Source organism: Nicotiana tabacum, chromosome 19, assembly GCF_000715075.1.
Source record: "Nicotiana tabacum cultivar K326 chromosome 19, ASM71507v2, whole genome shotgun sequence".
In the NCBI taxonomy this organism is placed as follows: domain Eukaryota; kingdom Viridiplantae; phylum Streptophyta; class Magnoliopsida; order Solanales; family Solanaceae; genus Nicotiana; species Nicotiana tabacum.
This window is the reverse complement of record NC_134098.1, coordinates 131323574-131337372: the sequence shown is the minus strand read 5'-3', so window position 1 is coordinate 131337372 and position 13799 is coordinate 131323574. Positions and strand designations below refer to the sequence as shown.

General features: G+C 34.0%; 1 protein-coding gene across 3 annotated transcripts; it reads right to left on the bottom strand.

Moving 5' to 3' along the window:
- Positions 1-4133: 4133 nt before the first annotated feature.
- LOC107818819 (auxin response factor 1) lies at positions 4134-11459 on the bottom strand. Of its 3 annotated transcripts, none has more exons than XM_016644869.2 (15): positions 11044-11459; positions 10250-10336; positions 9602-9717; positions 9265-9360; positions 9127-9183; positions 8858-9010; positions 8667-8751; positions 8129-8219; positions 7853-8017; positions 7268-7387; positions 7068-7143; positions 6401-6566; positions 5869-6323; positions 5377-5567; positions 4134-4812 (listed from the first exon to the last, which is right to left on the bottom strand). In XM_016644869.2, the coding sequence occupies exons 2-15, from the start codon at positions 10293-10295 to the stop codon at positions 4665-4667; spliced, it is 1965 nt and encodes a 654-aa protein (XP_016500355.1). In that variant the 5' UTR covers positions 10296-10336; positions 11044-11459; the 3' UTR covers positions 4134-4664. The 3 variants fall into 3 exon arrangements, with proteins under 3 accessions (XP_016500355.1, XP_016500354.1, XP_016500356.1); XM_016644868.2 differs by having other exon boundaries at positions 10250-10391; positions 11044-11386; XM_016644870.2 differs by having other exon boundaries at positions 10250-10340; positions 11044-11338.
- Between the last annotated feature and the right edge of the window lie 2340 nt (positions 11460-13799).

Genomic DNA, 13799 nt, shown 5'->3' with positions numbered 1-13799 from the left:
ATTTTTCACAACTAAATGAGCTTGAAGTTTATTTGTCACAGGGAATTGAGGAAGTGAATCCCGACGGCTCCTTTAATATTTTGGAATGGTGGAAGGATAAAGAAAAATACTTTCCGATTCTTTCAAGGATGGCCCGAGATATTTTAACTATTCAAGCTTCAACAGTGGCATCAGAGAGCGCTTTCAGTCAAGCAAGACTTTAACTCGGTGATTATAGAGCGTCTATGAGGGAGAGCTTGGAAAAATCAGTACTTTTCAGAGATTGGATCCGTTCGGAAAGAAGAAATTTTGGACTTGCTGAATCACAATCAGAGGTAGACGAAGATTACGAAGAAATGCTAGCTGAACTTGCGGAGGATGATGCTTCGCCTGGAAGCGGTGATGACCAAGCTTCATTTCCGCCACCACCAATGAAAATTCCTCCGGACCTTGAATGATTTATGAAATTTGTAAGAGATACCATGTAAATTAATATGTAACTTGTATTTTGGCACATCTTGATTAGTTTCTTTTTCTTCTCAATGGTGGTATTAGCACCTTGTTGTGCTCATTCCATAGGGGGAGGAAGACTAAGAAAGATATTGCCATGATTTTTAATGCTATAATAAAAATATAACGCATTGATTTGAATATCTCTTTACAATATTTTTGTCTTTTTATATATCTTAAGCTATACATATAGTATAATATAGTATAGTATAGTATATAATATACTATATATACAACTTAAGATATATATATATAAGCTTATATATATACTATACTATACTATATATACATCTTAAGATATACTATATATACATAGTATACTAGATATACTAGATATATATATAGTATAGTATAGTAGATATACATGTATATATAGTATATCTTAAGATGTATATATAGTATATCTTAAGATATATACTATCGAATATGGCTTATATACTATGTATATATAGTATAGTATAGTATAGTATAGTATATATATACTATATATACAACTTAACCTATACATATAGTATAATATAGTATAGTATATATATATATATAAGCTTATATTTATACTATACTATAGTCTATACTATATATACATCTCATAAGATATATAAGCTATATTCGATATACATATATATATATATATAAGCCTATATATATACATATATACTATACTATAGTCTATACTATATATACATAGTATACTAGATATACTAGATATATATATAGTATAGTATAGTAGATATACATGTATATATAGTATATCTTAAGATGTATATATAGTATATAAATCGAATATAGCTTATATATAGTAAGATGTATATATATTATAGTATAGTATAGTATATATATAAGCTTATATATATATATGTATATCGTATAGTGTAGTATACTATATATATATATATATCGAATATATCGAATATAGCTTATATATCTTAAGTTGTATATATAGTATATACTATACTATACTATAATATATATATACATCTTACTATATATATTATATATATCTTAAGATGTATATATAGTATATCTTAAGATGTATACTATCGAATATGACTTATATACTATGTATATATAGTATAGTGTGTGTATATATATATATATCTTAAGATGTATATATAGTATATAAATCGAATATAGCTTATATATCTTAAGATGTATACATAGTATAGTATAGTATATATATATAAGCTTATATATATATATATATATATATATTATATTATATATTCGATATATTCAATATATATATACATATCTTAAGATGTATATATAGTAAATCGAATTATATTATATATATAAGCTTATATATATATCGAATATAGCTTATATATCTTAAGATGTATATATATCTTAAGATCTACTAGTATATTTTAAGATGTATACTATGTATATATAATATAGTATATATATATATATTTTAAGATGTATATATAGTATATAAATCGAATATAGCTTATATATCTTTATTACTATTTTTTTTCTCTAACTTCTATTAAAAAAAATTAAAAATAGAAAGTATTTGTTGGGCCCATTTAGGCCCACTTAGGCCCGGGACCGGCCCACTTAGGCCCGAGACCGTTAGTTCGTGGTCCCGGTCCCGAGCCGGTTCCAGCAATAAGCCCGGGACTGTTTAGGACCGGACCGCATAAGACCGGCCCACTTAGGACCGGGCCCACGAAGCCCACTTAGGGCCGGGCCCACGAAGCCCACTTAGGGCCGGGCCTAGCCCATTTGCCACCCTTAGGCTCAGGTCCTCACACTATAACTCGTGATTCTAAGCATTTGCTTTAGGTCTCACACTTTTGGGGCCCAAATTTTACCCATAATAAAGTACTTAGTTAAATTGGTATTAAGTATTTTACATAAAAAAATAATTTAATTTGTGATTGATTTACTGTTTCACCAAAAAAATGGTAATGTGAATCTTCCCCTAAATCCGTCATGTGTGAATAAATTGGGGAGTAGGTTTGACATTTACATTATTGTTTTCTCTCTTTACATTTCCTCAATGGAAAACTTTAAAGTTTAAAAAATTATTTACAATTTTACATATTAAAATATTAAAAATAGACTTTATATAAAATAAATATTAGTTTTTTCATAATTTAAGGCCTCTCGTTAAAGTTTGACTTTAGGTCACCAAACTTATTGAGCCACCCCTGCCGAGGCACTAAAGAAATTTTGTTATCCATGTTTTTTTTTTTCCAACAAACAACTTTTATGAGCTAAAACTCCATAAGTAATGCCAAACTCCATATTAACATTTCGTTGTGATTGCAACTCTAGTCTACACCCGTTTAAATTTAGTAGTTAAGTGTCGCCATAAGTCTTAGGGTGCATTGATTCAAATGACATCCAGTTAGGAGGCATAATAAACCCAGTGTTGCCAATTGACACTACTTCATCAAAAGAAAATTAATTGTATATGTAATATATTTTAAGATATAATATGTAATATATACAATATGTCAATATCGCTAATGTAAAAAAAAAAAATCAAATTACGAAAGGAATTAGAGCCTTAAAATTCCAAAGTCTCACAGTCAAATATGTTTATACAAATGGAATTGTGACAATAGATACACATTACTTGCACAAAATCTAGTGTAACCCTAATCACTCCACAAGTCAATCATTTATTTTCTTCCTTTCTCTTTTATGCTCACTCCACCCCCAAAATATGTTAGTAATAAAATCATCTATTACTCGGACTTCAACGGCATAATTCCCTTTGGACCAGTTCATAGTAATTTGTCAAAAGTGGTACTATTTCTATTCTAAGTCCAACACGTTTGTTTCAATGTGAATCACTGATTACTTTGTTAGTGAAGTGAACGAAACGGGGCCGACATTTTAGTCTTTCTTGTTCACTTATTTTTGTAAGTTGCTGGGTTTGGTGAGATGAGACTGCTAAGACCCTTTATTCTCTGAATAGTGAATATGCCCAGCTTCTACACTCTTTTACCTTTTTCTCAAAACCCATCATTTCATCACTGTTTTATCAACCACGTAGTAAACGATAATCTATTTACCTTAGAATTAGTCAATTTTCAGTTGCAACCACCAAACAATAAAGGAAAAAAAAAAATCGTAGTGTTACATATGTCAACTGGATCGGAGATAGTATGTTCGAAAACAAAAACAAAAAAAATTCCAAATGTCTTGCAGTTAGATTCTGAACTTATGTAGGAAACTCCTACTGATATCACTATAAATCTGTCACTCTAACTTAATGTAAAACATTTTATATGCTCGTTACAACTTTACTTCGAGAAAGAAACTTTTCAAGTTATCAACCTACATTAACTGCGCTACGAATTTAAGTACTCTATTGTAAAAAAAATTTAAACGACATTCATAGATAGTCCTTTAAATGTCTCAATATTTCAGTTAGTAGCCAACTGCAACTCTCAAAACTGACACGTATGTTAATTTAACTTTCAAGAGTTGTTTCTTCTATTAATAGAATGGGTACATATAGAACCCATATACGTGCCGAGTAGAAGAGATATGAAAAAGGAATGTGAGGACAGTGCTTTATATATATATTAATATATTGTCCCGTGAATGGACACCTTGGCATAAAATATTAATATATTATGAAAGAGATACCTAAATACAAACGATAATTCATCAGAACCAGAATGTAATTGCAAAGGATATTTATACTATTATATACAGAAGCCATCTGGGTCAAGACAAGAATTTATATTAAAACAACAAAAGAAAGAAAACCCTCAACGGGCCCCAAAAAAAAAGAAGAAAAAAATGCGACAAAAAGTAAGACCAAAGTATTTCTCCACCCACCCAATAGAGATGGGTGCAGACAAACTTTTCCTATCTATCTGAGGTCCAAACAAGCAAAGCATTATAAGACTCCCCCTTTTTCGTCAAAATCATAACAATAAGATAATACTAGGATGGAGAATCCTATCTTTTATGGCATCACTCTCCCCAGAAAATACATTAAAAAATAAAATAAAAATAAAAAACTGAAAAGCCGAACTTTTCTTGTCTTGCCAGCCAGCATCCTTAACTGAACGAGCCATTCCAGTATGGGCTAATTGTCACGCACTGCATCACTTGTATCTCCAAAAAAACCAAAACTATGACTGATGTCAGATCCATCTTTCTCCACTCCTCTTACACATTATGGGTATTAAGTAACTGGACCCACTTCATGCTTTCTCCTCATTGCTAACAGTTGCACCCGAAACTGGTTTGCCTGGTTTCACGTCGTCAACAGGAAGTTTTATCTTTGGTGACAGTTTTTTGGCTTCCTCAACTGTATAGACGTAAATTTTTCTAACCATGCTGCAGAACTCGCTGTGCCACATTTCCATTACACCAAAAGAATTGAAGTCAGTAGCACATAACAAAAGTTTATCTCAACTAACTAGAACACAGCTGCTTCACAAAACAACTAATTCAAGAACAGAAGGCTCCATTCTTTTATTTTCATCCGTATTGGACTAGAGAGTGAGGAAATGATGCTTTGGGATACGATTTTAACAGGGCAACTACTACATAGTTTTCAATCATATTACCATTCATTTCTGTGCCCAGCATGACTCGTCATGGGAACAATTACTGATTAACCAATTCTAAGAAACTGACAGCTAGTCACAACTTTGCTGGCAAAGACAAAAAGACCACAAAACTAGTACCCCAACAATCATTTTTTCTTTTGCAATAGAGTAAAAAGTAGTTTTAAGAGGCAAGAAAACGACATTTTTGTGGATTGAAACTGATGATGCTGATTACTGTCCATAATCCACATTGCGTGGAAAGTGCAAGTAGTTAACTCCATGCAAGGAATATTGGATGTTTAAGCACAAAATAGTAATCCAAAATAAAACAATGAAACATAATTAAGGTTGTTGGACTTACTGCCATGGATCATCTCCAACCATCATCATGTCATCCTCATCATCTGTGTAGACTACCTGCCATTTCTTGGTCGAATCACGAAGTTCCCCTTCAATTTCAAACATCTCCTCCAATTTCTTAAGCAGATCTTCATAACTATCTAACCTTGTGAGATCAACTGCCCTCCCAACTGCCTTCCCTTGCATATGAACCTAAGCAAAATAACAAGAAGCTCAAGTTAAACAAGGGCACCATAGCAGGTCTATTTCTTCACCAGAAAGGCAATAATCGATACGACTGTCATGGGCTTTTGCAGAGGAAAAAAACCTTTATATACACCAAATATCTTTTAAACTAGTGTCATAACTCAAGCTAGGTGATAACTGTTGGATTAACATTAATCTCTATGCACTGACATTACAAAATCATAATATAGCAAAAATACCGTCCAAATAATCATTTGCTTGTGAAAGAAAGAATTCATAACACAACAAAGTAGAAGGGCTAGAGTACCTTAGTGCAACTGCGGATTTGTTTGCTTTGAGACTCATGGGGAGACCTCAGAGATGACTTTTCAGGCTCACAACTTACTGAAGGAATAGGATTTGATGGTTCTGAGTTTCCAGAATCAACATCTAAAGATGCAGCTGGCTGATTCTCCACAAGAGCACTCGGCATAGCAACTGGTGAAGTTTCATCTACAGTTGGACGATCCAGCAACTCAATTCCGAATAACCTATATCCATTAGCCGGTCTCTTTTCACTAGCCGGTGTGATAGACTCTGTACATGTATCTGATTGACTTGACCAGTACATGGATTTGGAGGAAAGAGGCATGGAACTGTTCTCGCCATAACCCAGACCACTTGCAGCAGAAGAAAGTTTCGGTGATGGGTAGAGATCTCGCCCACGAGATGGATCACAGTATGGGAACGATGATGGAGAATCACCAGGAGACTTCCACATTCCTACAAAATGAGAGTTGCTAATGAGAATGTGTAAATTAGACGTCAGAATGATACAGCACTGGAGAAAGATTCCAGACCTAAAGCAGGAAGTTCTTGCACTGGCGACGGTAAAACTTGAGGTCGAGCACGCTTATTTCTTTGAGGAGGCTGGGTGTTTGTAGGTGTTGCTGTGACAAGCGGTTCTATTTCCCATGATGAAACCCTATCTGGACGCAAGATTGACGATGGTTCATCCCAGTGAACCTGAACAAGTAATATATACCATGTGCATTTGTTAGCTATCGTCTACAGGATAATGTAGCAAGGAAAATGGAAAGAAAGGTAAAGACATGGTTACAGCAACAGATGACAACTCCATTTGCAAAATTCTATAATCCCAATACTAAACCACATTGTAGTAGAATCATGGCAATACAATAGTCTAAAGATGAAGAAAGGGGTAAAAGAACCTCATGTCAGACAAATAAATCGAAGTAGATATTGGAGAACACAATAACATTACGTGTAGAGCTACCAAGACTTGACAAACTAGACGGGTCGCTTTCCTTTCTATCTAGGGACACATATGTAAGAACATGGAATGTTGTTTATAGAGAAACAGTTCAAAAAGAGAGTGGATTGAGAGGAGTAAATTCGACGACCTCTAAACAGATTCCATCACCAAAATCGAGATTACAAAGAGGCCTAAAATGACCATGAACAACAAGCTGGAATGGTCACTCGAACAAATACAAATGAAAGTACCTTCAAGGATCTCCATTCAGAATCAGGCCATCTAGATGATGTATTTTCACCAACACCAACAATTGTTCCACTGAACCTATAAAACAGACAAAGTAGCCAAGCGTTAATTGAGTTTCAGCCCCTTAGTAATTTAAGTAATTGAGCAGAATGTAATACAGATATCTAAAACCTGCAAAGTTATTAAATTCTGAAGCTTTTACCTTCTTTCTGGAACTTCCTCACCCTCAAATCTCATCTTAAACCTCATCCCAACAGAAAGCTTGTGATTTCGTGCTTCAAGATATTTGTTCACACTGACAATGAATTCAGACTGACTAGTCCTGGAAATCAGCAGTTTTACTACAGTTTAAATTCACAGAGCAAGTGAAAGAATCTAGATTCAGAAGCATTAAAATTTTTGAAATGACTGCCAAGGCAATATGAACAAAGTATCAAAACATAAGCATACAGAAGCAAAAAACACTGGATGACGTTACTCAAGACCCTTAAAAGCTTAGGTCAATCACAATAATGCTTGCTAATATAATACCAGTCTGCTAAATAAAAAAATTCTTAAATCATAGTAAACAGAGATGGAACTGGAGAAACTAAATGATCACTGCACAACTAATTAATACAAGCAGTTATTGGTGCGGCCAATCTCAATAAGATATGACTAGCATGACCTAGATAGAACAGGTAACCAACAGTAAGCCCAAAGCATAAAAATTGACACACAGAGACAGGAAGCTCCAGCCTATCAAATAGAGACAAATTCTCAAAATGGAAAGGGAAAAAGGAACCACCTAGGCTTATAATACACAGAGAAGAGGGTCCCAGTCGAGATGGCATGAGATGCAGTTGCAAGAACACCCAGATGCATACTGTGACTTGAAATAACAGAAGATGGCATATTGTTTAGCTGTCTCATGAGTCTCCTAACACCAACTCGAAGCTCCCCATTCTCTCCCCTGTCGAGATAAATGAAGTGACGCAATTATTAAGGAAGAGAAATTTTATAAAACAAGGAAAATGACACTTCCAGTAAAATATGGCTGGATATACGTTACTCATAAACTTGCCTGAGAAAGATGAAAGCATCTCCAGCAACCAACTTTTTTGCACTGACAAAAACACTCCACCCAGTTGTGAGCAAGTGGCGCCTAGGTTGACCTGGACGTGGAGTCAACATTTATTAGGGGGAAAAGACTAACACAAGATTATACGCAATGAAAAAAAGAGTGTATACCATACAAACCATAGGGTTTGCACTCTAAAACGATAAAACACGAGTTATACAATACGGGTCTTAAATCTGATCTGAAGAACACAGAAAAAATGCAACACAACAAAGCTAAAAGACCTATAACCACGGAAATATCAAAGCAAAAAAATCATCCCTGGCCTGATATCCATTAAGGACTGACCGATACAAAAGGAGTCAAAGTCTCCCACTTAGACATCACACCCTGACAGAAGTATCACCCACTAGATTGAAAGTAAAAGTTCTCAATGAGTTACCCTTCTCCTCTTCCTCACACCCTTCATGAACAACTCTAAAGACCAACTAAAAAAAAGTTATAACAACAGAAAACAAACCAAAATAATTGGATTTATAACCTCGAAAAATGTGGCGAAAGTGCCATTCATTGCCATGTAGATCACTAGCAACCAATTCCTGCCATGGTGGCTGTTGGGTCATATCCTGGATATAAAGAAATTAACTACCAATGAGAACAATAAATAGATAGAGGTAGAGGAATTCAAAAGATGAAGCCAAGACAAGGCATAATTATGACATAAAAGCTTACCAGTGGGGGCAGGCATTCATCTGCATGCCTCCGAAGAACAGAGAACCCACCATGGGTGCTTGTATCAGATGCAGTAAGAGTCTTGCAAAACGAATGGACAGTGCACTTTTGAGGTTCAGGGAGAGGAGGATAAGGCCTTGTGATCTCGCCTTGCTAAATCCACAGAAGACAAAAGGAGAAGTGCAGGATGTTAAGAAAGAAAACAGTATGTTTCAGAAATGTTATATGATCAGGTAAAAAACTTCGATGATTTTAAGGGCGACACTTACATCTTGTTCAGGAAGCAGAGTTATCTGTGCATACACCTCATCGGTATCTGACTCAGCCTAAGATTAACATTGGTACTTATTACAATAATTCAACCATAGGAAGGGAGAACTAAAAGAAAAGGCCATTATGGCACTTACCCGAAGTTGAATATTCATCACTTTGCATAATATTTTAGCTGGCAAATTGAAAGAAGGAAGTTGTTGGTCTAATCCCTGATGTGTCGATGCTTCAAGCTGGAAAAAGATTGCAATCATATAGAAATGCAATGAGTTAGAGAGAAAAGAATATCATTAGATATCAAAACTCTGTCTGATGAAACTGTTGTAGAAAAAGCAACAAAAAAGGCAGTATGAAGCATCACAATATGATTGAGGGGTTCATATATCTTTCCAGGTTTGCACGAGAAAAGTGATATGTGCATATAAGACCTAAAAATAAAAGAGGAGCCAATAAAAATGTAAAAGGAAAAGGTACCTGTTCCATGTGACCCTGTGGGAAATAATAAACTATTTCCCCTTCACGAGGAACTGTTACAAGAGGTCCAGCACAGGCATGCCAGAGTTCCTTGTATAATGCCTCATTTGGAGCCACTACAGAAAGAATGAAAGATCAAACAACATTACTTTCACTTTTACAAGTAACACATTTATTGGTCTACGCAGTACGGAAGCAATGGGAATTGGCTACTAGCATGTAAATTTCATGCAATTGCAATAAATTGTTAATGTATAAAGGAAGAAGCACATAGGGGCAGTATTATGTGCATAGGATGAATACATAACTAAGCAACATGACCAAATGCAAGACTCGTATGAAGCAAGCCAGATGAGGACTAATTCAACAGAACTTGCAAATAACTGGTTCATGTCAGATGAGAAAGATAAATAGGTACAAGAAAAACAACATCGTGAGAGCTCCAAGCATAGGCAAATATTGGGAAAAAGAAACCATATACAGGTAGCTCATCAGCTTGATGAGTTCATTGATCCGCAACAGATACAGCATGGTACATGAATTTGGAAAAATAAGTGAGCAACATCTTGATATAGTTGAGCACAACATACTAGTCGTACATTATATTAACATAATTGTTTTTCAATTGAAAGAAGAAATAACTCAAACCTGGATGAGCCCCGCCACCGAAGTGATTTGCCGCAAGGTGTGCCATAAGAAAATCAATTTGAAGTCACCAACCCTTTACGTGATTATCTGTCTTCAGAAAATGAGCCACTCAAAGAATACCCGACAAAATTGACCAGATGAACTGAAAAAACCCCACAAAATCAGTATACACCAAGTAATAGTGAACAAATGCAGATATAACCTCCTAAACTCTAAAGCCTCGAAATAGTTAACTGTTGTTTGCTCTTCTTCAACAAATGTCCCAAAAAGCACAAAGTTATTACCCCCTCTTAAATAATCTGCATAACTTAAAGAATTGGGCACAATGGCCTGCGATGTAAACTAGACCCTCATTTACAGTAAACATGAGACTCTCCATATTGTAAAATATAAAGGCCTATCTTAAAGCCCTAACTAGATCCCAAAATGGAGATTCTAGAGCTCCAGCAGATACAAATTTTGTTCCCCAATTCACACAACATAAACGAAGATTGACATATAAAACATACATCAACCGTTCACAGAGGGATAAACATGAAAAAAACTAACAACTTGCACTAAAAACCCTGCAACCAAATACAGATCGAAATATTTAAGACAACTCCGAGATCTAACCCAAAACACAACAGCTCTGGCAGCAAAAAATTATATATGCATAGAGAAAACACCTAACCATATGGAAATTCAAAGGTTTCTATATATAACAGCATGAGCTTTCTATAAAACTAGAAGATATTAATCAAAAAGGAAAATAAAAACACAGAATCAAAATTCAAAGCACAAAAAAAGATTACCTTAAGTATTCAGCCGGATTTCTCTATTAGTCATCATACAGCACGGATAATACGTTCATTTCCATGTACAACACAATAAATAAATAAAAACTTAAAAATATCAGCACTCGGTCACAGAACAAAGGTTGAGCTATGAATTGATCGATTAGTTGAGCTAGTACACAGCTTTAATTAGGGTTTTCTCGTCTTCACAGAGAGTAAAGCTATGGAGGGAGGAAGAGAGAGAACTGGAGAGAGAAAATTGGTGATGGTCTTTGCCTGGCTGAAGCCGACAGTATTCCTTTTTGTTTCTCTCTCTACAAATATTCATGTATCTGTATTTGTAATTTTCTATTTATTTTATAATTTCTTTTTCGTTTCCACTTTTTCTTTTTCTTTGGGTTTATGTTGGGCTGTGTGGAGCAATGGTGTCAAGCGAGATAGACTTTGAACAGCAGCACCAATAATAATGATAGAGGGTGGTAGGGTACTAGGTGTGCACAATGTGTATTTGTAATTGAGGAAAAAATTACTTAAATTAATGTTTACACTAAATTCAATAACTATATAATATTTATCCTTTTTTCTGAATATAAAATATTTATCTTCAAATACATTATTATTATATTTATTAAGAAGTTCTAAATTATAGTACCCATTTTCATCTCAATCTATTATTTTATTATGATAAATTAATATGGTATGACGTAAATATTAGGTACGATTTATGTCTGCGTCAAAATTCGTGCAGATAAATTTGTATGAAGTTTTTGATTTTTGCAAAATCGGATTTTGAGACTTTAAAATATTTAAAGTTTTGAGTTTCAATATTTTAAACTTTTAATTATCATTTCAAGATTTGTCTCAAACAAATATTTTATGAAATAATCTCAAAATTTGAATTTGCATCAAAAACTCGAAACTTCAAATAAACACCAATCGATATATTAACTATCACTACTCACACTAATTTACTAAGAATATTTTTTGGAACTCTTTAGTCCGATGACGTAAGTCATGTCGATGGAGGACGAAGGTCAAAATTCAAAAAACTTTTCTATTTTTAATTTTTAAAAGTTTAAGAATGGATCTTAGTCATATTAAAATGTCCTTTTGTGCCTTCTTCTCCTAAGATGATTCAATTTTACTCGTTATCATTTATATAGAAATAAATAAGAGAATTAATTGCTCAAAAAGTGAGATCGTGAATAATTCAAGAGATTATAACAAATAAATGATGAAAATTATATCAAATCTCATACCTCTTATGGGGTCAGACACCGATTAGTTATCGAATTCAAGGCGAACACAATAAACCAACAGAAAAGCTTGATGCGGCGGAAAGCTTGATGAAAACCCTAAACGTTTTACTTGTATATATAGTAGCGGACTCACATACCCGAGAAGAATTTGAAGAGATTTCAATTATCTAACATTAATTTCATTCCATAGTTTTATCTATCATTTTGGCAATGATCTTTAAGACAAATCTGTAAATACGGTGCTTATTTTAGTCACTCAATAATTTTATCTGTTTAAATGGATATATATGAGTTTTATGTCATTTATATTATTTTATATACTAGCTTTAGTGTACGCGTATTGCACATGTACCTCGTCTTAATGAGTATTTATTTTTTTAAAATAACTTAAATTATTTTTTAAAATTGTGTTTAGATTATAATATTAAAGCATAAGCACTTAAAATTGATGAATGTTGCTCTTATATATTATAACTCAATAAATAAATAAACTCAGTCTCGTAAAAGTATTCAATAATCGTTCAATATATTCAACTTAATATTTATTCCAGTTTTATAATATTATGAGTTCTTTTCACAAGTTATCATACTTTTTTTTTAGTTTCGGCAAGAACACATAACCTTTGAAGATGTAAGAGTTTTTAAAAATATATATATGTGAATAACTATTCTCAAGTTCTTACAAGAAGACACGAAAATTGTTAGTTATACTTCTATTACCATTCTTTAAAAAAAAAAAAATCGAGATCACTTTGTTTTTTAAATAGTTGCAGGTTGAAGGATAAGAAACTCATATTCTCTATATTACTCGTTGGTAATACATTATGATTTCATGAACTTCGCTGCTTTTGGAACCAAATACCTTTCATTTAAGTGAGTTACTACTACAACAACAACAACCCAATATAATTTCACAAATGGAGTATGGGGAGAGTAGGATGTACGCAGCCCTACTCCTACCTGGAAGGGTTGAGAGACTGTTACCGATAGACCATCGGCTAAAGAAGGTGAAAGAAGTCCTGATAGCAAGTAATAGCAAGACAAATAATTAAAAAACTAAATCAAAGATAGCAACAGAGAATGTGAAAAGGGCACTGATAACAAGTAATAGCAAGATAATATATTTAGAAAACTAAATCCAAGGCAGCAAACGAGAATATGAATGAAGTACTGCTAGCAAGCTACGGAATTACCAATGGCAAGTAAAAACGGAACGAGGCATGCGAATATAGAAAACTAAGGGAAAAGGGTACCGTACTAACACTAATACTATTGAACTAGAGAAGACACGGGAAAACACACTACTACCTACTAACCTTCTACCCTAATCTTCAACCTCTACATCCTTCTATCTAGGGTCATGTCCTTGGTTAGCTCAAGATACACCATGTCCCGCCTGGTCACCTCTCCCCGAGGCTTCTTTGGCCTGCCTTTACCTCTCATCTTACCTCCCAAGGCCAACCTCTCACATCTCCTGACTGAGGCCTCTATGCTTCTCCTCTTAACATGCCCAAA

Coding starts and splice junctions, on each gene's coding strand:
- LOC107818819 (XM_016644869.2), bottom strand. CDS start 10,295: ATGGCACACCTTGCGGCAAATCACTTCGGTGGCGGGGCTCATCCAG. Junction 9,718..10,249: donor CGGTGGCGGGGCTCATCCAG/GTTTGAGTTATT, acceptor TTCTTTCTGTAG/TGGCTCCAAATGAGGCATTA. Junction 4,813..5,376: donor GTTGGAGATGATCCATGGCA/GTAAGTCCAACA, acceptor AATGTGGCACAG/CGAGTTCTGCAGCATGGTTA.